General features: G+C 36.5%; 1 protein-coding gene across 19 annotated transcripts in view; it reads right to left on the bottom strand.

Moving 5' to 3' along the window:
* The window catches only part of LMBR1 (limb development membrane protein 1), a 155,504-nt gene that overhangs the window by 90,310 nt on the left and 40,270 nt on the right, over positions 1-24,924 (bottom strand). For 12 of the 19 annotated variants that reach the window (XM_033408269.2, XM_049715052.1, XM_049715051.1 and 9 more), the window contains 2 exons: positions 14,086-14,189; positions 11,337-11,381 (listed from right to left, as the gene is read on the bottom strand). The exons of 1 other annotated variant lie outside the window; for it this stretch is intronic. In XM_033408269.2, the coding sequence (XP_033264160.1) occupies positions 11,337-11,381; positions 14,086-14,189 (149 nt within the window). Of the gene's footprint in view, positions 1-11,336; positions 11,382-14,085; positions 14,190-20,937; positions 21,098-24,924 lie in introns of all 19 variants that reach the window. 6 more of the 19 variants (XM_004281232.3, XM_033408271.2, XM_049715054.1 and 3 more) reach the window with 3 other exon arrangements.

Genomic DNA, 24,924 nt, shown 5'->3' with positions numbered 1-24,924 from the left:
GCTCAGTGGCCATGGCTCACGGGCCCAGCCGCTCCGCGGCATGTGGGATCTTCCCAGACCGGGGCACGAACCCGTGTCCCCTGCATCGGCAGGCGGACTCTCAACCACTGCGCCACCAGGGAAGCCCATGTACATTGTTTTTTAGACACAATGCTATTGCACGTTTAACAGACTACAGTATAGTGTAAGGACAACTTTTATATGTACTGGGAAGCCAAAAAATTCGTGTGACTCATTTTATTGCAATATTCCCTCTACTGCAGTGGTCTGGAATCAAACCCACAATATCTCTGAGGTATGTCAGTCTGTACACTTGTTTAGCTTTATATGTCTATTAAATACCTGTGGATAGATCACCCAACCTAAAGGAACGTCACCACAACTACTGTGCACCCATGTAGCCCTCCCAACCACACACCTGCTGCACCAACCTGCCCAATAGTAACCACCAATTTGAACCGCCGTGCTCATCACTTACTTTTTTTTATGATGGTAAAGTATATATAACATAAAATTTACCACTTTAACCATTTTTTAAGTGTAGAGTTCTGTGGCATTAAGTCCATTCACACAGTCATGCAACCGTCACCACCATCCATCTCTAGAGCTTTTTATATTCTCCAACTCAAACTCTGCACCCCATTAAACAGTAACTCCCCATCTAACCCCAGCCCCTGTACACCCACCGTCGACCTTCTGTCTCTATGAATGTGACTACACTAGGACACTCATGTAAGTGGAATCGTACAGTACTTGTTTTGCTGTGCCTGACTTTATTTCACGTAGCATAATGCTCTCAAGGTTCACCCATGTTGTAGCGTGTGAGAATTTCCTCCCTTGTTAAGGCTAAATAATATTCTACTGTACGCACATACCACAATTTGTTTCTCTATTAATCCACTGATGGATACTTGGGTTGTTTCCACCTTTGGCTATTGAAAATAATCCTGTCATGAAAATGGGTGTATAAATATCTGTGGAGTCCTTTCTTTAATTCTTTTGTGTACACACCCAGAAGTGGAATATCTGGATCATGTGGTAATTATATTTTCAATTTTTTGAGCAACCACTATACTGTTTTCCACAGTAGTCGCACCATTTTATATTCTGCCCAACAGTGTACAAGAGTTCCAATTTCTCAATGTCCTCACCAATACTTGTTATTTTCTAGCAGCCATTCTAATGGGTGTGGAGAAGTATCTTCTTGTGGTTTTGATTTGCATTTCCCTAATGCCTAGTGACACTAGGGTCTTTTCATGTGCTTACTGGTCATTTGCATATCTTCTTCCAAGCAATGTCTATTCAAGTCCTGTGTTCCTTTTTTAATATTTGATAGAGTAAGTTCCATCACCATGTTCTTCAAAATTGCTTTGGCTATTCTTGGCTCTCTGCTCTCCCAAAGAATTTTACTATCTCCTTGTCGCATGCCATAAGATAACCTCTTAAAAAATTTATTAGAATTGCACTGACTCTAAAAAATAATTTGAGAACTGGTATTTTTATCATATAAAGAAATTCATAAACATAGAATATCTATCCAATTATCTAGGTCTTCTTAACATCTTTCAATAAGATTTTTTCTTTCCATATATTATTTCAATAAGGTTTTAAAAATCATTTGCTGGGTTTATTTCAACATACCTTAGTTGTCTTGCTATTATAAAAGGTATTTTTAATTAGATTTTCTGTTTGTTGCTGTTATTTATTGATTTTCCTATATTAATCCTATATCCAGCTTCCTTGCTAAATTTTCTTATTGGAATTACCTTTAGATTCTATAGGATCTTTCAAAAGACAATATCATCTGTTAATCATGACTATTTTGTTTGTTTCTTTCAATTTTTCCTTTTCTTGTCTAACTGTACTGGTAAAGAACTCTACTATAGTGTTGTCTATTGTTAGAAATAAAAGTACTCAAGATGGCATCCCAATTTTAAAGTAAATACTTCTAACATTTTACTGCTAAGAACAATGTCAGTTGCAGTCTTAGAGTAGATATCCATTATCAGGTTAAGCAAGTTCCCTTTAGTTCTTAGTTTGCTTTTTAATCATGAATGGTTACTGATTTCATGGATGTGTTCTGTGTCTCTTCTGAGGTGTTCACTTGATTCTTTTCTCTCACTTACTCTGCTAATATGAATTACAGTCATAGATTTTCTAGTGTTAAACCAACCTTGAGAGCTGAAATAATTTTTTTGGATGATGATCTTTTGTGTTGGACTCAGCTTAATATTTTCTGATTCACAAGTATTCATGAAAAGGAATGGCATATAATGTTCCTTTCTCATATTAATCCTGTCTGCTTTCAGCATCAAGATTCCACTAATTCCATAAAATACAACTGTGAGTGTTCCATCTTCAAATCTCCAGACAAATTTGTTGAAACTGTAGTTATCTGTTCTTTAACGTCTGCTAGAAATATCCTGGAAACCGTCTAGACTTGATTTTTATCAGAATGACTCAATAGAACTTTCATTTCTGGCAATATTGAGGACGAGATATCCTTAATTCCCTCTGCCAAGAAAAGTCTAAAATGCTAGATCAAATATTTTCAAATCTCTCTGAAATCTTTTCTTTGTCTATTAACTCTGAGTAGTGCATCGAATTTGGTCCCTCTCACGATACTGACTTTCCCCAGACGTCTGGTCATCTCCTGAGTCCCCGCTCATCTTTATATACACAAGAGTTTTTGTCCTGCTTCTTTCTTTAATCATCTCCTGCCTCTGGTGACAGTGAATCTAGAGAAGCAGGCTCCAGTTCTGGGTGAGGTGTCTCGGTAGCTTGCGCCCTGGTGGGCCCTTGTAAGTTTACCGGCTCTCAACTGCCAGGACCCATGTGCTCTACTTTAGCCCACAGCAAGTGTCACTGCTGCTTGCTGATGGCAGCTCCTCTCTGAGCACCCTGGTCCCTTCTGTTCTTCACATCCTTTAGCACATGATTTTAATTTCTGATAAAACCTGGTCAAAGGAGAATTTGAAGAACACATATACATAGATAACCAGAAATATTAAAATCAATTTGCTAATAGATGCAAAATGGGATAACATCCTGTGGGACAATAAAATGAAATGTTTGGAGCTATCCTTTGCATAGGAAGAAATCAATTACATCTCTATCAGACAAATTACTTTGCATTGCTCTCAGCTTCCTACAACTTAACTCTAACCCTAAGGAGGTGTAATATAGCCAAGTCAACAGAAAATCAGCCAAAGGTGCACACCCCTGTAGGACCAGAAAATCCCCAGCACCCACTAGACAATGGCTAGAACTCCAATGACAGAACACCCAGGATCTTATTTGCCCATTTCCAAGTCTTGGACAATTTTTCATAGCACTAGAAAATTTATGTACACAAAATAAATTATTAAGGTAAGAAGGACATAAAAAATATATATACACTAATTATAATTACACAATGATCCAAGTACAAATGTTGACAGGTAATTTGGAATGATATAAAATACAATGTAGGGTTAATTGGCTTTCCCTAAACTTGTTTAAATTATAATTAAAATATTAATGAAAAACCGATAGAAGTCAAGATACACAGGAGAATCAGCCAAAACCATCAACCTCGTGAGTATGCTTCATGCAAAGCCAAATAAGACCCAGGGAAATAAAAGATCCTGGAATACACAGACACATTTAGGAAGGGCTTGTACATTTGTAGAAATCATCTTGGAATCCTGAGAAGGAATTTCTGAACACTATATTGGAAAAGATCATCTTTAAACAACCTTAAGGCCATGAGAGGCCAAAACAGCTACAAAGCGAAAGAGGAGAGGCCAAAAGAAAAGACTGCGCCCCACACTTGTCAACGAAATCAGAGCCAATTCAAGCAGAGACCACAAAGCCTCCCAGGTCTGGAAAAAAGAACAAAGAATGCCCCCAAATTAACAAATAACTGAATTCCAGACAAAGGGCCAGTAAAGCTAACAGGTGGAGAGACAGAGGAATCAGGTACATCAGTTCAAGATGACAGATTAATAATCACATACATTTTTTACCACAGAAAACAGGAAAAATATATAATAAATACATAAACAATCAATCAATCAATTGCACTGTCCCTAGCAGCTGCAACAGTACCTAGAATACAATAAGTGGTCAATAGGAATTAACTGAATGAATTACTTATGGTAGAAGACAAGAGTTCCATCAGCAGAGTAGCAATGTTGAGAAATCCCTAAATGATAGAAAGTACTTGGGATCAAATCTATGGAGAAATGTCCAGGGGAAGTTATAGACTAAAAAGAAAATTAAAAGAAAATAAGAAAAGAGCAGTGATTCCAGGCACTACAAGCTGTAAAAAGTCCAGAAAGATGTGTAATTATACATAAGAATTTTTAAATATTAAGAAACAATAGGTAAGAGTAATATTACTGTACACATTTCTTTAGAATAACTGAATAACAGAAAAGTTTACTTATATTCACTCTTTTTAATCACCTCACAAAATTAACTATAGATAGATTAAAATATTAGATCTTTGTAAAAACTCACAGAAAAAGTAGCTAAAATAGAATAGACTACATTATTCATCCTTGGCTCTGAAGGAATAAAAACACTTTCAGAACTAAACCAGTATCAAATTACTAAGAAAGAGTGTTAGATTAAAATGGAAAAAAGCTTGGATAAAATGTAATCAGGTCTTGTTTAGGCTTGCTTATATGTTTGTTGTCAAGTCCTGAGTTTTCTCACACAATTAAGTTAAAGACAATTAAATAGCCTATGTCATAAATAGGACCAGCTCAAAAATTTATACATATGATGAATCTTAATTACATTAAATCAACTTTCTAAAAGCAACATTAATTATGTTTATTGAAACCACTTAAAATTTATTTAATTATACGTTATGTTAAAATGATATTATACATCAGGTTGAAATGATAAAATGATACATAATCCTCTGAAAACCACTTTATGCTAATTTCTTGGTTTGGGGTCTCCCAACAATACAGGTAGTAATATCCAACCCCAACTCCTGTGAGGTAGAGGCCTGTGGACTAACTCTCAGGGGAGACTTCTGCCCAGAGCTAAGGCTGACAGACGCTCCCCATCACTGTGTGTGTGTGTGTGTGTGTGTTAACTAGGGCATCACTTACTCAGTTACCATTTCAGTTTTGTTGTGCCTGTTCGGTTTTGGTCCTTGGAGATTTTATGGAGGTGAGTTACAGATAATAGCATTATGTAGAAAACAGTGCTAGAAGGCAGTGTGAAGGTTACTTTGTGTGGGAATGAAACTGGAAGCAGAAAACACAGATGGACAGTGGTTTAAATAATCCAAGAAGTGATGAAGCCTGAACTAAGGTAATAACAGAAAGAGAAGAGAAATCTTGTTCAGAATAAAGTATATTTGTTATATAATGCAATAAGCTCTTATCACAACATAAGGTACTTCATTAAATATCTTCTAAAAAAATCAGAAATATCATTTAATTCTAGGCATTTGAGAAGCACCTAGAGGGGTGGGATAGGGAGGGTGGGAGGGAGACGCAAGAGGGAGGAGATATGGGGATATATGTATATGTATAGCTGATTCACTTTGTTATAACGCAGAAACTAACACACCATTGTAAAGCAATTATACTCCAATAAAGATGTTAAAAAAAAGAAGGAAGCAAAAATCATTAAGAGATCAGATAAGTTTTTCTGATATTTCAAAAAGGATTTAAAAAAATTTTTAAGCCCTTCACAAGTCTGTTTAAAAACAGACTGCTTATAAAACTTAACACTCATTAATTAATGTGTAAAGAGAAACATTAATATCAAGTAATCCCAAATAAAATATGAAAGTATAAAAGTATTTAAATCCAGCGCTATAAAACAACTTAAAATTTCTTCTTTGTGTTCCAAGAAAGATAATAGGAAACGTTTCCTTTAAATTGACCATTTCACTATACTTAATTCTTATTCTACTGTTCGGGTGTCCTTATTTTTTGTTTTTGCCTGCTCACCTTATTTTTAATAACTAAAAGAACATACATTTTATGTATTTTTTTTAACAGTTCAATTGATTTAAAAGTCAATCACTCTAGAACAGTAAGAACTTGTCTTTCTAGATGAGAATTTCCTTTCCTTAACAGAAAGTGTGCAAACCAATAAATTTTTAAGTAGTATAACTATTAATGACTTAAGTTTAAAGAAAAGTACATAATATACTGCAACCTAAAATATTACCTAATGTCAAAATAATCCCATTGCCTTTGATGTGTCTAAATACACAACTTTTATTTCTGGTACAAACGGGCCAAATAAATGGGTTGTAAAGTAATATATCAAGTTCCAGCTATATATTGGCATACATTTCATAGAGATCAGAAGGTTAACACTGTGACATGCTGAATAAATGATTTTACAGACAAATAAATATGAGTTTAAATGCCAAATAAATAGAAGATTTTAACAATCCAGATTCTAGCCTCTTGGGTGAGCTCTCGTCCTACAGGTCCGTGGGTATGTATCATAATTGTGTAAGAAGCTCTCTAGTCAGCATTAAATCTGACATTTAATTTTACTTTCAAATAAAGTTCATTCTAACCAAGGGTAGGTAGTTTTCAACTCCCCCAAAAAAAGTTTTAGAAAGGAGACTCTAATTGATAACTGGCTATTCCTATTAAATTGTTTTATGAATATTCAAGTATTAGAGCCAGTTTAATTAAAAGTATAATTACTTTAAAATCTGAACCTGGTGATTTTATATTTCCTCCCAACCAAAACTTCTCATTTAACAAATTATGAGACATTAGTTGGTAATTTAATCATCATATAAAATAAAGTTTGAAATTCAGCTACCTATTAAATACCTTCTTTTTATAACCTATACTGTTACAAAATAAAACCATTTATATTTCAAAAAGTAAATAAACAAAGCTATGTTGACGCCATTCTAATTTCTTACATCGTTTTGCTACCACATATAAAGTTATACCACACAAATCTTCCTGATTTCATTATCAACTTGCTCACAGTTGGTACATTTAAGTCCCTAATAATAACTGCCAATTCTGCTGTGTCTTGGTGCTTTACAAACAGATTTGGTGGAGTAACCCGAGGACAAGGTAAGAACTGCAGCCCATTTTCCAGATGGAGACACTAAGAACCGTGCCTGGACTTCCAGGTCGGTAAAAGAAGAGTCAGGATTTAAGTCCAGGTCTTCTGAAAGCCAGAGCTTATAGTTTTGCCACTATACAAAACTCTTTACACAAATAAAGAGACAATCTAGCCTTACAGTATAAATCTCTCCTTTTTTGATAAATGGAGAGAGAGTATCATACCATCACCAAGTATGCAGGAACTGAGCAATGTGCTATTTACCAATAACTGACACTGTTACTGAAGTTATAATTTAGTCGCCTCCAACATGCAGCTGTACTGAGAAGAGTGACAAAATTAACGTCATTTCATTAACTAAATGATTTTTAACTCAAAATCCTTATGAACTCAAATAATTTTTAAATGGAATAAATGTACCCTTTTCTTCAAAATAATAATCTTCTCTCTCTTTCTCTGACATCCTATACGTCAAGCTTCAATGTCTGAAACTGCTCAGTTTACATTATTATAACCACGCCTTTTACAGTAGAGTCACAATTCCAACAGGAACCTTGCATGTAACAACACTACTAGAATCAAATGTTTTGAAAATCATCATTCTTATCTATATTGTTTCTATGGAAAAAATTAGTCCTCACAATTGGAAGAGGGTACAGGAATTCTGTTAGTAAATTACGGATTTTTTTTTCTTGAAGGTGTTGGAAAATCAAATTAACACATAACAATAGTTAGTGAGATATGACTCCATTTTCTGTAATAAACACCAAGATCAAAACAAGACCCAAGGTAAATTTCCTTGAAAGGTTCCCAGCAGGAGTTTCCCTTTTTGTATGTGATTTCCTCTCACCCACAAAAAACCATGCAAATATGCGCATGTGCCACTAACACTAAGCAGCACTTCCTTAATCACTCATTTCCAACAATTTATGGATGATCAGTGGCAAGAACGAGCAAAAATAATGAAAGAATGCAATGAAAGTTCACTGAGACCGAGCTGGACTTCCTACTCATTTCTGTGTCTCTTTAAGATGGAGGCCTGATACAAATTAGCCACTGGGGGGAAAAAGTCATCTGGTCATAAAATACAGTACAAGGTCACTTTTATGTAAGTTTGCCAAAAGGGACATAAACCAGGACAATTTCAAACTGTGACACAGGACAGAAACACATTAGAGCGATGTCTGCTCCCCTCTACCGTGCTGTCACGGTGCTCAGCTTTATAGACCTTCCAAGCACCGCACCCAGCTCTTGGCTTCCACCTGGCCAGTCTAATTAATTAAGAAAGGAAGTCACCTCAGATTTTGTACTTTTTGCTTTTATTATCAAGCACTTCGTTTGAAGTTCTAGGAGTTAACCTCTTAATCCTACAGACCGTGTGCTATGTTCTGGACATCTGGGGGTGTCTGGATGGCTTAGGTAATTGGTCAGGATGTTGCTGTCACTTATGTTAAATGTTATACCATGACTTCAAACCAAAGATAGGCATTAATGTGAGGCACAATATAAAGTTGCTCCCAGAAACATCTTTGGTTCATGAAATAATCTGTCATTGAAGGGTTTTATTTACTTTCATTAAGTTGCTGAATTTTTTCCTCATGACATTTTTTTTCCTTATGGCATTTTAATTCAAAGTAAGATGTTAAGACACAATATGAAACAAACACATTCCTAACTCCCATTTAAACCCTAGCCAGAGGTTAGACTGGTTCATTACGCAATCGAAAAACACCTTCTGGCATCACCCCAAATAATCTAGAGGTCCCTCTGAGGCAGCGTGGGGAGAGAGACTCACACAACTGACCTGAGTGTAACTGAACAGGAGCGCTGTCAGCCCCAAGACTCTCATACTCTGGTGTATGACTAAGCAACCGAGATAAAAACTGTGGAGAAAACATGTCTACCACAAAACAAAAACCAAACCCACCAGACGCAACCTCTTCACCAGAGTTGAAACATAAGGTGTAAGCTTGGGGTCAGCTTCAAACACACATGAACATATGTAATGCTTGCTACAATATATACGGGTGACAGCCTATAATATAAATAATCTAGATTAAATAAAAATTTAACTGCTAACAGAATTCCAAGATAAAAGGTACCTTCTTAACAAAACAAAAAAAAAAAAAGAAAGAAAGAAAAAACCTTGCTTTATCAAGACCACTTACATTCTCCTACCCTCGAGATCTGTAAAGAATGGGAATAGCTAGGAGATGGTCCCAATAAGAAAGAAACATACGCCATTGTAAGGAGAGAGAAGAAAGGCAATTCAAGGCCCTTAAAAGGACATGGTCAACCCCCCCAGGCCTAAAATGTCCTGTTTGAATTAACATAGTGGTTTAATTAAAAACTAAGTAGAGAATTCTGCTTAATTTGATTTTCAATTCAAGCTCTGCATCCGCCATGGCCAGTGGCCAATTTCCGCATCTCGGCACAATATGCAAGGGGCTGCTTTAAAATCGATTGCCCAGGGGAATCAATGGGAGTTTGGTGGGACCATATGCCATTTAGGGGCTCCACCAGACTTCAACACAGTAAAACAACACCAGGAAGTGGCCAAAGGAAAAAAAAGGAGATTTAACTTAACCATATTACAAGTTTGTCCTTACTCAAGTTATTGTGCTGAAATCTACCAATTAGAAGTGTTTTCTAAGCTCTCCTCAATGTTGCCTTGGAAGTAGATATGTCAAATGTAACCAATGAGCAAAGGGTTTTAAAGGGATACACACAAATATATACATGCTTGCCAGCCAGCTGTGTCAAAGATGTCAGCGACCAACCCCCTTCATCAGAGCAGCAGAGTTCCTGACTGCGATACAACCTATAGCTCTGTGGAAAGCGCTACAGATCTCACCAAACACTGTTCAGAACCTGTGCAAGTAAATACCAGAAGATCTTATATAACAGAAAGGCATAATACTGCAAGGCTCAAACATATATCTAACACATTTAGACTTAAATATACAATGCTAATAATAACCCTTGCAAATTCTATGTAACTGAAAAAGCTTAATATTGTAAAATAACATGCCATGATTACCCTGATTTTAAAGCTCTCTAAACATTTCTAATAGGGTCTACATGTACCTTCTCTTTCTCTTTTTTTTAATTTTATTGAAGTATACTTGATTTACAATGTTGTGTTCATTTCTGCTGTACAGCAAAGTGACTCAGTTATACATACATATTCTTTTTCATATTATTTTCCATCATGGTTTATCCCAGGATATTGAATATAGTTCCCTGTAGATGCACCTTCTCTTTAGGCAGTTTTGATTCTGCTTCAGTACATGCCATTTCAAAATGGGAAAAATAATTTGGAATCTTAAGACCGCCTAAGATAATAATACATGAATAATTAAGAGTTGACGCTATTTAGTTGCTTTGTAATGATCTATCCATATAACACTGATGTTTCCTAGAATACTTATCAGTCAAATGCATGAAGCTCGAGGACAGTGACAATAATACCTAACATTTACTGAGCTAAATCCTGGGCTAAATGCTTTACACGAATAATCACCTCTCATTTAATCCTCCAAATGAAACAGTAAGGTAACTATCATTACTATACCCATTTTACAGAAAGAAAACCTGAGGTTTAGATGATGTAACTAGCCCAGGCAGTCTGACACTAAAGACAAATTTTCTCACCTTAGTACCTGCAGTCTCTCTTCCATTGGCCCCTCCCTCAGCATACTAATAGGAGAATTATTCTACCTCTTCTCCTCCAAGCCACAACCCCATCTCCCTCCTTCCTTTAACAGCATTGAAGACAAAACACTTTAATTTGGTTTCTGCAACTCCCATTCATCCCCAAGCTACCAGATTCTAAGAAACGGTAACCATCCTGAGCTCTGCCTTCTCCCCCTCTTTTTAAATCCTTCACTGTGGGGACTTCCCTGGCGGTCCAGTGGTTAAGACTCTGCACTCCCAATGGGCAGGGGGCCCGCGTTCGATCCCTGGTCAGGGAACTAGATCCCGCATGCCGCAACTAAGACCCGGCACAGCCAAATAAATATATTTTTAAAAATCCTTCGCCGTGTTTGGGAATTAACTGGATTGGTCATGTCAACTGCACCCTACAATCACTCAACACATCAGTCCCCTTTGAGACCATGAAATGTAGCTGGTGACCTTGAGGAATTCTGAGGAGGCTGACACAGTCAGAGATGTGCTTAGAAAAGGCATTCTTCTAATCATGTATAAAGAGACTAGAAGTAAACAGTTTAGAGGGAAGAACTGCTGTACAACTGTAGGTGCAAAATATTTTTACTTACCTTCTTATACCCCTCCTCAAGCTGATTCTCCCCTTTGACCTTAGTCTACAAGGGGGAACAGGAGAACAGTAAATCACTGGGTTCTTGTGTCCGTTGTTTTTAATTCTAGAGATGGTGCTAACTCTGCTCCAACAGATTCAGCCAAGTCCCTTTTCTAGTTGGTTAGTTCACAGGAAGGGAGGGAAATAATTTGGAGACAAAGGGGTTTGTCCATATTGCACACTGCTTTTTAAAATAATTTATTTAACTAATAACTAGATTTTTATGAAAAGCATAAACTAGGTAGCACACCTTTAATACCAAACATGAAAATATATTTAACACTGAGCTTTACCAGTTGCTTTTGTACCTGATAAGATTACACATGAGACAGAGCTAGGGAGAGGGGAGCACCGTGCATGTTTAAAGCAAACATCAACATGGCAACTTTAGTGACATATGTTGAAACGCTCTGTTTAACAGAGCCAGGTGCATGACTGATTCAGTATGGTGACATCTCTACCAAACAGTGTCTCGCATTGTGTGGTGCATGTACTCCTTTCCCTACTGACATATGTTGAAATTCTGACGTGTATTTATCGCTAAATATGCTTAAATAAAACAGTAGCTGCAAAAATTCTTTTCAAAAATCCTCTGCCAACTCCCTGTTGTCTACAGCATAAAACCCAAACAATGTGGCAGAGGACTCAGGCCTCCGGGATCTGATCCTGACAAGGGGTCTCTCGCCATTCTCCATTCTACAGCTGAGCATCAGCCAGCCACTCCCTCAATTCAGGCAGAATCCAGGCCTTTGCTCAAGCCTCGAATGCTCACCTGCAAGTCTCAGCTCAAGTGCAGGCTAACCCCTCCCTGAAGCTTCCCCAGTTCTCCAGGCAAATCAAGACCTCCCCTCACAGCCACTCGTTGTATAAAAGTTCATCCACCACATGCTACTTGTTTTCGTCTCTGAGGTCATCCTCTCTTAATCCCTTGAAGGCAAGAACCTGTCTTTTCACTTCTGTACCCAGCAAGCTCCTTTAACAGCATAGTAATTACCACTTAGTAAGTGCCTAGTAAAACTCTGTCAAATGTGTGACTATCCATCAAAAGTCTCCAAAATTCCACAGAAATTGCTTTCTCAAGCGTCTCTGATGACCTTGCTGCTTCTCCATGCTCTTCCTTTTCGACCCCGTTCTGATGTCATGTTTTACATTTCACTCTCCTGAGCTCTGTCTGGGCGCCCAGGTCACACCCTCCTTGTTCTCCTACTATCTGGCGTCCCCACGCAAAGCCCTACCCTGCCCCTTCCTCTGCCCGCGCGCTGTGGTCCTTTCTCCTCCCTCCTCGTCGGTGCCTGGCCTGTCACCTACCTGGCTGGCTTTAACTGCCTCTCCACAGTGCTGATCGGTAAAGAACGTGCACACTCTGGGGAGGTTAGAAGCAAGCCCTGGGTTTTAGTCCTAGTTTTGCAATGGTACATATGTGGTTCTTAGACAATTTAATAACATTATCTTTGGATCTCCATTTCCTCCTTATAAAAGGAGGGTTTGAACTAAATCCCTTTCAGCAGCAAAACTTCCTATCATTCTTCAAGAAATTATCAACAAAGAGTTTTTTAAACTGAAACTATGCAAGTCTTTCCCATTACATGGATGACTTAAATAATTTACATACGTCATTATAAAAAACAAACCTAATATATAAAAGCCAGTTTTCTCGGGGATTCCCTGGTGGCACAGTGGTTGAGAATCTGCCTGCTAATGCAGGGGACACGGGTTCGAGCCCTGGTCTGGGAGGATCCCACATGCTGCGGCGCAACTAGGCCCGTGAGCCACAACTACTAAGCCTGCGCGTCTGAAGCCTGTGCTCTGCAACAAGAGAGGCCGCGATAGTGAGAGGCCCGCGTACCGCGATGAAGAGTGGACCCCGCTTGCCACAACTAGAGAAAGCCCTCGCACAGAAACGAAGACCCAACACAGCAAAAATAAATTAACTCCTACCCCCAACATCTTCTAAAAAAAAGCCAGTTTTCTCAATGTACGTTTGACCGCCATACCCAACCATCCATTCTGATCTCAGTACATTCACTAAATATGAAACCAACCATCTATCACAATATGAATATGAATAACCATAACTAAAAATTAGAAAGGTACAATGTGTCTATAAACTGTAACACTAGAACTTATTTTGTCAGGTTTAAAAGTCACCCCAAAAGTACTAACTACTGAAGTCTTCACATTATATTCCAAACTTTTATAGCAAACAGCTCCACAAGCTATAAATGGAAATGCTGTTCCCTTCACTTTAAAATGCTCTATTCAAGGACAGAGGGAGTTACTACCATTGACAAGGTCTGGATTAACTGTTTAAGATGCTCTTGCAGACTGTCCTGTTTTGCCCACTTCTCACGCTCCCACATTCACCTAATATCAGTAAGTCACAGGATCCTGGGAATAAGAAAGGAATAATAGCTATTGTATCAGGTTTATTCATTCTACAAAAGAACACTCCACCAACTTTGCACATAGTATAAAATCATTCAAAGGTCAAAAGATGACTTCTTCCCTGTAGACATGTAAAATAATTCAATATGTAACATTGTTACCACTATTATAAAAACATTATTAATATTAACAAGACATTATTATTAATTAAACTTCTTACATTCCAGTCAAATGGTTGTTTAAGCCTACTTTTTTCTAGTTCAATGTGAATGATATTTATTTCTTCATTTAAGAAATTTAATTCTAAAACATGATTCACTTACCCTTTTCAGGCCAGCAAAACCTTCTGATTCCAGAAAGAAAAAGGCAAAGGGCATCAACACAAATAGACAAAGGTTGGAAAAGAGAGAAGCAAGGTTCCACAAACCTGCGAGAAGGGTAACAAGACAAGAAAGATGAGTTTAGATACTGACAATCTTGTCAAAGACAATTACTGTGCTAAATTGTAATATCAGTCAAAGCTCTGTACTTTTTAATAGTAAAAATAAACATAAACTTGAATAGAGAGGCCTAACAAATGACCTAAACTTAGAAATCAGAAAAATAATTACATATTTCTATAAAATTTTTATAACTTTGTAACTTGTAACTATTGGGAAAAGCCAATACAGAAACCAATAATTTTTCCTCATGCTCTAAAATAAATTCACTAAACATATGACATATGCAGAGATCCAAAGACACAGCCTCTTCAGACATATCGGCACCTGAATATTTAAATTAGAGCCAGTAGCATTTATCGAGCACTTAATGAATGCCAGATACTCTACTAAACATTTTACATGAATAATCTTGTTTAATTTAAGCCTCATAAAAACCTGAAAAGTAATAATTAGCATTTATTGAGCCCTTATGTGCCAAGCACTATTCTAAGTGATTTACAGATATTATACAAACTCATTTACTCTTCATAGCAATCCCCCAAAATGACAGAGGCTGCTTACACAAAACCTGCCACGGCTGCAGAGCCTGCAAGTAGCTGCACTAATTCCTGGGATTTTTAAAAACCACTACATCGTAGAAGTTTTAGTAAGCAACTCCAAGTGGTAAAGAAAATGTAAGAGGGGCAAGCAAGCTCACATCACCTTTTTCCTTTCTGGCACATTCTGCACTCATAAAATCACAATAAAAAGCAACTTAGATGATAATAAGACTAGATTTTTAAAAGTACAGAACTTTAGGTATGTCACTGGGATAATATTTGGACCAACATCTCACTTTTTATAGGTAAAACACTTAACTTTAAAACTGATGGCTACAATCTTCATTAAAATTTACAAAATCAAGAATCAAAGATAAAAATTATGCTAAATACAAATTCAATGTACTACATACAATTATGATCCAATGCTTCTGAAAACAGGCAACTCACGTTCTTTCAACACCCTTATTTACAAGGCACTGTTCCATGCACTGGAGATGTAGTAACAACAGAGCACAAACCTCTGCCCTCACAGAGCTTCCTTTCCAGACACATGGAGACTACACACTGAGCTCTCAGGGAACCAAGGAACTAGTTCTCAACTGCCTTAGTTACAAATTAACATATGTTTCATAACTACCCTAAATCCTTTTTGGAACAGCATGGAATACAAACAAAAAGAATGAATGCAGGGCTTCCCTGGTGGCGCCGTGGTTGAGAGTCCGCCTGCTGATGCAAGGGACACAGGTTCGTGCCCCTGTCCGGGAGGATCCCACATGCCGCGGAGCGGCTAGGCCCGTGAGCCATGGCCACTGAGCCTGCGCGTCCGGAGCCTGTGCTCCGCAACGGGAGAGGCCACAACAGTGAGAGGCCCGCGTACCGCAAAAATAAATAAATAAATAAAAATAGAAAATGTTCTAAAATACTTTTCAGTCTCTAAAAAAAAGATGCTAAACATCTTAACCCTTTTCTTCATTCAAAGGGGTTATAATTACAGCCAATTGTTGTATCGTGTTAATAACCAGGAAGAACACACAGGATGGTGGCCAAATGCACACACGGGACTTTCACACAGACCTGGGTTCGAGCCCTGTCTGCACTTCCATGTGACAACACTTCTAAGCCACAGGTTCTTCATCTATACAATGAGGCTGAGGATCATGTCTGTAGGTGGTGCTGAGAATTCAGTGAAATAATACTTGAACAACCATCATCACGCCTGTCACAAAATAAGCACTTAATGACTTTTTGCTTTTAATAACAGTAACACCTCCAGAGGCTACCAACACACAGTGCTAATTAGCCCCTGTACCAAAGTACCATACTTTCTGAGAACCCATGTTCACTTTGCAGAAAATCGCGACATATATAAAAAGTAAAAATATTAGTTTCTAAAAAATTTGTTGAGTTATATAATTGATATAAACTACAAATTGTACAATTTCATAAAATGTGGCAGTTATGTCACCATAACCAACATAATATATCCATCGCCCCCAAGTTTCCTCACACCATTCTATAACCAGTGTCTCCTGCCACTCCCTATCCCACCCCATTCTCCATCAGCCAGATTCTACACTTTATAAAAGACTGTATTTTCTAAAATTTTCTATAAATGGTAAGTGTAGTATGTACTCCTGTTTTTGTCTGGCTTCTGTCACCTAGCACAATTCTTCTGAGATTTTTCAACACTGTGGCAGTATCAGTAGTCTATCCCTTTGTATCAGATTGAATCCAGTTACTGCACTGCATCCATCCATAGGCAAACTGCTATCTGGGTTGTGGCTCTCACAACTAAAGCTGTTATAAACACTCACATGAGTCTTCGTATGGACACAGGCTTTCGTGTCATTGGGGTAAATATGTGGGCATGCAATGTCTGGGTCATATAGTAGGTGTACGTTTAACATTTTAAGAAACTGCCAAAATGTTTTCCAAAGTGGGTGTATAATTTCACATTCCTACCAGCAGAATTCAAATCTCAGCCACATTTTGACAAAAAATGGTATAGGCAGTCTTTTCAGTTTCAGCCATTCTAATAGGTGTACAGTGGTATTTCATTACTGCTTTAATTTGCACTTCCCCAATGAATAATGACGTGAACATCTTCTCATGAACTTATGTGCCATCCATTTACACCTTCTTTGCTAAAATGTCTCTTCAAATCTGTTGCCCATTGTTTCACTGGGTTGTCTGTTTACTTACTGAGTATACTTTATATACTCTAAATACAAGTCTTTTATCAGGCATATGATTTACAGATATTTTCTCCTACTTTGTGAATTGTTTTCTCATCCTCTTAACAGTATCTTTCAAAGAACAAAATTTCTTAATGTTGACGAAGCCCAAGTTATCAATGTTTTCTTTACGGATCATGCTTTAGCTATCTTACCCAAGAAATTATGGTCTAGTCCAGTGTCAAAGACTTTCTCCTACATTTCCTTTTTACAAGTGTTACAATTTTAGGATTTACATTTAGATCTACGATTCTTTCAAATTACTTTCTGTATATGGAGCCAGATATGGATTTAAGTTCATTTTTTACCTACGATTATCCAATTGCTCCAGTACCATTTGTTGAAAATAGCCTTTTCCGCCAAATAGCCTTTGCACCTTTGTTAAAAATAAATTTACAATATGTTTGGATATATTCCTGGACTCTCTATTCTGTTGAGTTTCTCTATCTTCCTGCTAATGCATACAGCACAGTATCGATTACTATGGCCTTAAAATCATCTTTGAGTTGGGTAGTCAGTCCTCCAATTTTGTTCTCTTTCAAAGTTGTTTTGGCTAATATAAGTCGTTTGAATTCCCATCTAAAATCTTAGATCAGCTTTTCAATTTCTACAAAAAACTCATCCTGGTATTTTGACTAAGATTGTGTTGAATCTATAGATCAATTTGGGGAGAACTAACATCTCTACAGGACTGTCTTCTAATCTATGAACACGGCACTTCTCTCCATTTATCACAGTATGCTTTAATTTTCCTCAGCAGCGTTTCCTAGTTTACAGTATACAGGTCTCGCACATCCCTAAGCATTTCATATTTTTGATTCTACTGTATATAAACGGCACTGGTTTTTATATCAATTTCCAGTTATCCATTGCTAGCATACAGAAATGCAATGGAGTTTTATATATTGATCTTGTATCTTTGCAACCTTGCAAAATTCACTTATTAGTTCTAATAGCTTTCCTATAATAGATTCCATCAGAATTTCTATATAGTCATATAATCTGTTAACAGAGAGTTTTACTTTTTCCTTTCCAATCTCAATGTCCTTTATTCTTTAAAAATCCCCAGAACCATGCTGAATACAAGTGGTAAGAGGGGATCTCAGGGAAAAAAGCATTCAGCTTTTCACTATTAAGTATGATGTTACCTGTAGGGTTTTCATAGATGCTCTTTATTAGGATGAGGGAACTCCCTTTCATGCCTAATTTGCTGAGAGATTTTATCAGGAATGGACATTGAATTTTGCCATATGCTTTTTCTGTGTATATTATGATGACCATATGAATTTTCTTTTTTAGTATGTGCATATGGTAAATTAAATTCATTGATTTTGTCAAAAGTCATGATGTATTACCCTTTTTATTTATTGTTATATTTGATTTGCTAAAATTTTGTTTAAAATTTATGCATCTATATTCATGAGGGATATTCTTCAATAGTTTTCATGTATGTCTGTCTCGTTTTGGTATCAGGGTAATGCTGGCCTCAGACTTAGGAAGTATTCCCTCATTTTCAATTTTCTTAAAAAGGCTGTGTAGAATTGGCATTATTTCTTCCTTAAATATTTGGGAGGACTGAAAATGAAGTCTTCTTAGCCTAGAGTTTTGTGAGAATGTTTGCAACATTTCCACAATGTCTGAGAGGGTTTCAGTAGTTTTTGCCTTTCAAAGAATTTTTCCATTTCTCTAAGTTCCTGAATTTATTGGCATAAAGGTGTTCATAATATGCACTATATGCTTTTAACAGCTGTAGAATCTGTAGTGATATCACATCTCTCATTCCTGATATTGATAACTGGTATCTTTTTTTTTCTGATCAATCTGGCTGAAGTCTTATCAATATTATTGATCCTCTCATTGATTTTCTCTACATTTTCTGTTTTTTATTTTGTTCCTTTCTCCTCTCATCTTTTTTTATTTCCCATCCTCTTACTTTGGGATTAATTTGCTCTCCTTTTTCTAGTTTCTTATGGTGGAAGATGTAGGAATTAATTTAAGATCTTTTTTTCTTTTCTAAAATAGGTATCTTTGTGCTATAAATTTTGGAATGTTTTATTTTCATTTTCATTGAGTTCAAAGTACTTTCAAATTTCCCTTTTGATTTCTTCTCTGACCTAAGAGTTATTGTGAAGTATGTTATTTAGATACCTAATACTTGAGGGATTTTCTAGATATGCTGCTGTCACTGATTTCCCATTTAACTTCACTGTTGTTAGAGAGCATATCTTATATGACTTAAAATACTGACACTTGTTTCATGGCACAGAATATGGTTTTCTTGGTAAATGTTCCCAGAGTACTTGAAAAGAATGTGTATTTCACTATTGTTGGGCTGAGTGTTCCATAAATACAAATTAGGCCAAGTTAGTTAAGTGTTAAAAATCCTTAATTTTTTCCTGGCTACTTGTTCTATCAATTACTGAAAAGGGGATAGTGATATGTCTGAATTGTGATTTTGACTATTAATCCTTTCATTTCTGTAAGTTTTTGCTTCATGTATTTAATAGGTATTTAATAAATGGTATTTTTTAGGTAGATAATAGGTAACGTCTATTACTATGTTCTTTTGATGAATGAACCCCTGCATCATTATGAAATGATCTTCTTTATGCCTGATAACATTCCTTACCCTTTTCTGATAATAATATACCTATACCATCTTCCTTTTCATTAGAATTATTATAGTAAATCTTTTTGCTCCTATTGCTGTTAACCTATGTGTGTGTTTACATTTAAAGTGAGTTTCTGGGCTTCCCTGGTGGCACAGTGGTTGAGAGTCCGCCTGCCGATGCAGGGGACACGGGTTCGTGCCCCGGTCTGGGAAGATCCCACATGTCGCGGAGCGGCTGGGCCCGTGAGCCATGGCTGCTCAGCCTGCGCATCTGGAGCCTGTGCTCCGCAACGGGAGAGGCCACAGCAGTGAGAGGCCCGCGTACCGCAAAAAAAAAAAAAAAAAAAAAAAGGTACTACAACACTTCATGTACAGCCTAAGAACCTTACAACAGTCTATTGCCATTTCTTTCCTCCTGCCCTTGCATTATTGTTGTCATGTGCTTTTATTTGCACATTATAAAACTCACAATTTACTGTTACTATTTTTTATTTAAAGAGCCAATTCTCTTTTAATAAGATTTATATGATATAGAAATACTCTTTTATATTTACCCTCAAATTCGCCACTTCTAGTGATCTTTGTTCTGTTTCACAGATCCAGATTTCTATCTTCTACCAATTTGCCTCTGCCTAAAGGATGTCCCTTATTTTTGGTAGTATAGGTCTGTGGTGATGAACTTTCACCTTTTGTATATCTGACACTGTCTTTATTTTGACTTTGTTTTGGAAAAATATTTTCACTGGATATAGAACTAGGTTGGTGGGGCTTTCTTTTTTCGGTACTTTAAAGATGTTGCTACCCTGCCATCTGGCTTGCATTTTTTTCCCACAAGAAATATGCTGGAATTCGCATCATTGCTCTTCTGTACTTTATGTCTTTTTCTCTGAATGCTTTTAAGATTTCGCCGTATCACTGGTTTTGACCAATCTGATGATGTATCTTGGCAGGTCTCCTGTCACTAGGGTTAGTTGAGCTTCTTGGATAAGAGGGTTTACAGTTTTCATCTAATCTTGAAATATTTCTGCCATCCGTTTTTCAAGTATTTTTCTTAACCCTTTGTCTTTTAGGAACATCAATTATATCACTGATGCCCTGGTCAGTTTTTCAGTCATTTTTTTGTTTCTTTTTTAGACTGTTTTCTATTGCTATGTCTCAGAGTTCACTAATCTCTTCTGCAAAAATATCTAATTTGCTTTTATCCCATCCAATATATTTTCATGTCAGGTATTACAGGTTTCATCTCTAGAAGTTTATTTGGTTCTTTTTTTACATCTTTTATGTCTCAATATGTTCAGTTATGTTCAGTCTTTCCTCCAGCTTCTGGAACATATGAAATACTTACAAGAAATGTTTCAATGCTCTTGTCTACTGATTCTGAATCTGCGGCAACTGTAAGTTTTGACTGATTGTTCTCTTCATTATGGGCTGTATTTTCCTGCTTTGTACTCAGCTGGTCTCATGGTAGGCAGAGTGAACCCCCAAAGATATCCATGCCTTAATCCCTGGAATTGTTATACAGTATATTAGTGAATATGTTACAAGGTATATTAGTTTTCTGGGGCTTCTGTAACAAAGTACCGCAAACTGGGTGCCTTCAAACAACAGAAATTTATTCTCTCACAGTTGTGGAGGCTAGAAGTCCAAAATCAAGGTGCCAGCAGGACCATACTCCTTCTGGAGGTTCTAGGGAAGAATCCTTCCTTAGAGGTGGCTGCCTGTAACATGTGGCATTCCTGGGCTTGTAGATTCATCACTCCAATCTCTGCCTTTGTCTTCACATTCCTCCCCTGTGTATGTCTCTGTTTTATCTTCTTATAAGGATACTAGTTATTGGACTAGGGCCCACCCTAATCCATTATGACCTTATTTTACTAATTATATCAGCAAAGATATTATTTCCAAATAAGGTTACGTTCTGAGGTTCTAAATGGACACGAATTTGGGGAAAACACTTTTCAACCCAACATACATGGCAAAAAAGGATGTTGCAGATATAATTAAGGCTATGGACCTTAATAAAGAGAGAGGGGGAAACCATCTTGGATTAGCCAGGTGGGTACAACCTAACGAAAGGAGCCCTTAAAAGCAGAGAACTTTCTCTAAGAGGAGTCAGAGATGCAGCAGAAGGGTAAGACAGGGAGGAACTGGACACAACTTTGCTGGAGGGGGCATCACATGGAAAACCTGAGAAAAGAGGCAGACAGCCTATAGGGCAAAGATTGGCACCTGACTAACAGCTAGCAAGGAAATGGGGGCCTGTCTTACAACCACAAAGAACCAAATTCAGCCAACAACCTGAATGAACTTCGAAGCAAATTCTTCCCCAGAGCCTCCAATAAAGAAAACAAATCTGTGAAAACCTTAATTTCAGCCCATGAGACCCTAAGCTGAGGGCCTTTTGTTTGTTTGCCAAAAAGAGAACATCAGTTTCATAAGATTTTACTAAGGGAAATGTTTTAAACTGAGAATATGACAGCCCATTAATTCTACCCATCTGTGTAAAACAAAATGCTTAGTTGAGCTTCTCACCAGTTTGTCAGAACTAACTAACTAACTAAACAGAACTAACACTTCTACATTTGTTTATATTTTTGTGTACATGTACACCCAAGCCTTACGATACCAAAACATCTTTCAAATACAGAAAGGTTTTAACAAATCCAACTTCAATAAAATATTAAATGTATTCTGTGTACTTAGTGCACAACAAGGGATTCACACTGTGAAGATGTGGCAGCAGATGTCTAAGTGAGGGGCACTTTATGTCTGATCAGCCTGGGTTTGCAACTATCAGCTATACGTGACCTGGAAAAGGGACTTCAACTCTGTCGTCCTGTTTCCTCATGTATAAAATGGGCTATAACATAACTCATAGATCACGTGTGAACAGCAGAAGAGAAATAACATACAAAAATGTTAAATTAATGTCAGTGCCTCTCCCCGCCCTGTCTCAACATCATGCAAATGGTCCAAAACCCTGTAAAACTCCAATGCACATCAGCAATCAGACCAGATAGACAAAAAAGTGATATGATATGAGTTACAGCTAAAATTAGGTTTCAGCCCTTTCCTTAAAGAATGATTCTCATTAATTACACCAAAAAAAACTTACATAACAACAATCTGTATACTTATATGACATGAAAAATATATGAGAACAATGACAAAAAATAGGCACAGAAAATAAATTGCAAAGAAATATACCAAATTATTAACAGTGTGAATGTAGTGGAATTACGGATGATTTTTTCTTCCCACTGGCCTACATATTCTAAGTTTTCTATAAGGAGCACATAAAGACACAAATTTAAACTCCTTTGTGACACTCAAAATCCTTCACCTCACTATGTCATATAACTTCCCCACAAAATGCCTAAGAAAAGGCAGAGAACGGCAAAGCTTAATTGAGGTGGAGATGCTAGCTGGGCCCCTCATCGGCCACAGATCTCAGCTTATTTATTTTCTAGCCGCACTAAGCACAATTCATATTCTAGCCTCTGCAAAATCACAAATTAACGCTATCGCGTGGCAGGGGGCTTCAAACATTGCTCTTAAATAGTTGCAACCATGAATACAACCCCCTGAATGCTTCATTATAATTTTATAATTGGAGGAAAAAAATTTACTTAGGTTTTGAAATTTGAAACAATCAATTATCATCCATGGTAAAAAACAGGCTTTATTATTGTTATTGAGCTCTAAATATACATACTTCCAGAATTTATCTTTCTAATCATATGTGTCCCTTTCATGTAGTGAAAAATACAAATTCAAATTCTTCTCTGGAAATAAAAAGTTAAAAAACAAAAGTCTGCCTTAGGCAAAAGATCACAAATCAGTAAACGTATCTATTCTGACTAACCAACCTACTTAAAATGAAGATAGTTATGAAAATTTATATAAAGAAATCTTTATCAACAGATATTATCAAGCAGCAATCTGCTGAACAAGTGAAGAAAATGATCAGGATGATCACAAAGATTCTGAATAACGACTCATTTAAGTTTGCAATGAAATTAGATACCTTCTTTTATATACTGAACTTTATATATAATACATACAATTTAAAATTTTTTTTGATTTTCCCCACTTCCCTTTTTCCAGGAGATTCAACATTACTGCTGATGGTCTTATCAACCACAATTGCAAAAAGAGATGTAACCTCCACCATATTTACTTTTGCAAGAAAAATTCACTTAACACAAAGAATCTGAGAGTTAACATACTACGTAACAGTATAATCATCTATGTAAATAACCAGCTTTTTTTCAGTCTAAATAATTCAATGCAAAAAATTAAGTTTTATTAGCCAGAATATGTGTGAAAGCTTCAGACTCAGCTTATGCTAATTTAATTATCAAGTTTGCAACATATAAGAAGGTTAAAGTTACTATGAGAAGAACATTTAATATATAGAAAAATAATAAAGCTACTGTACACTCCTAAGTTGCCATTTTATTCTTGGAAACTGTGTACAACTTAGTAAGTTTCCAGCATTTTGCAAACATACATCAGACATACACACATAAATATCCCTTAAGAATATTCTACAATTTTGATAAAACATTCCAAAAATAAAAATTAGAGCTAATACACATAAATACATACTACCACCACTTTTATTATATTATATATTATTAATTTGTAAAATAAAAAGAAATGTTAGCTAAATTTCTCTACTTCAGAAAGCTAAAATTATGTGCTCTCCGACATGGTAGTAGAACCCTAAAAATTCAGAAACCTTGTAGTTTATCTAAATCAGCTTCAATGACAATCTTTTTGAAAGATATTCAATGTCTATCCCCAAAAGAGGTATGTAAACTTAAAAGTTATTTAATAATCCCAGAATGATTCGTCTAAAACCCAAGCAAACCCAACTGAATTGCCAGATCACCAATGGATGCATTACCTTCTAGCTCCATCTGCTGGAGTCACAAAATATTTCAATACAATATACAACACTAGGAAGCAAATAATCTATCACTTTTTAACCACACAGACAAAAAACTTCATGAACTTAAATAAGAAAATTAATCCAAGTTCAGCCATATTCAATAATTTCCAAAATAACAAAACTAAGTTAAAACCAATATTTCACTGGAATTAAGGATCTAATCCAATTGTCAAAAAGTGACATATAATTTTTAAAATGCTATGAAGAAAGCATAAGCTTTAAAGGAAAGACTGCAAGTTTGCTTTTGAATAGTATTGTGAGAACTTCAGAATTAAAATAGCTTTTGGTTATGCACTTAGAAGGGAAAAAAACCAAAAAGAACGATTTTAGCAATAAGCTATTAAATTTTTAAAGTTTTTTCTTATAACAAAAAAG

This window comes from Orcinus orca, chromosome 9 (assembly GCF_937001465.1).
Source record: "Orcinus orca chromosome 9, mOrcOrc1.1, whole genome shotgun sequence".
In the NCBI taxonomy this organism is placed as follows: Eukaryota; Metazoa; Chordata; class Mammalia; order Artiodactyla; family Delphinidae; genus Orcinus; species Orcinus orca.
This window is presented reverse-complemented; position numbering and strand designations above follow the sequence as displayed.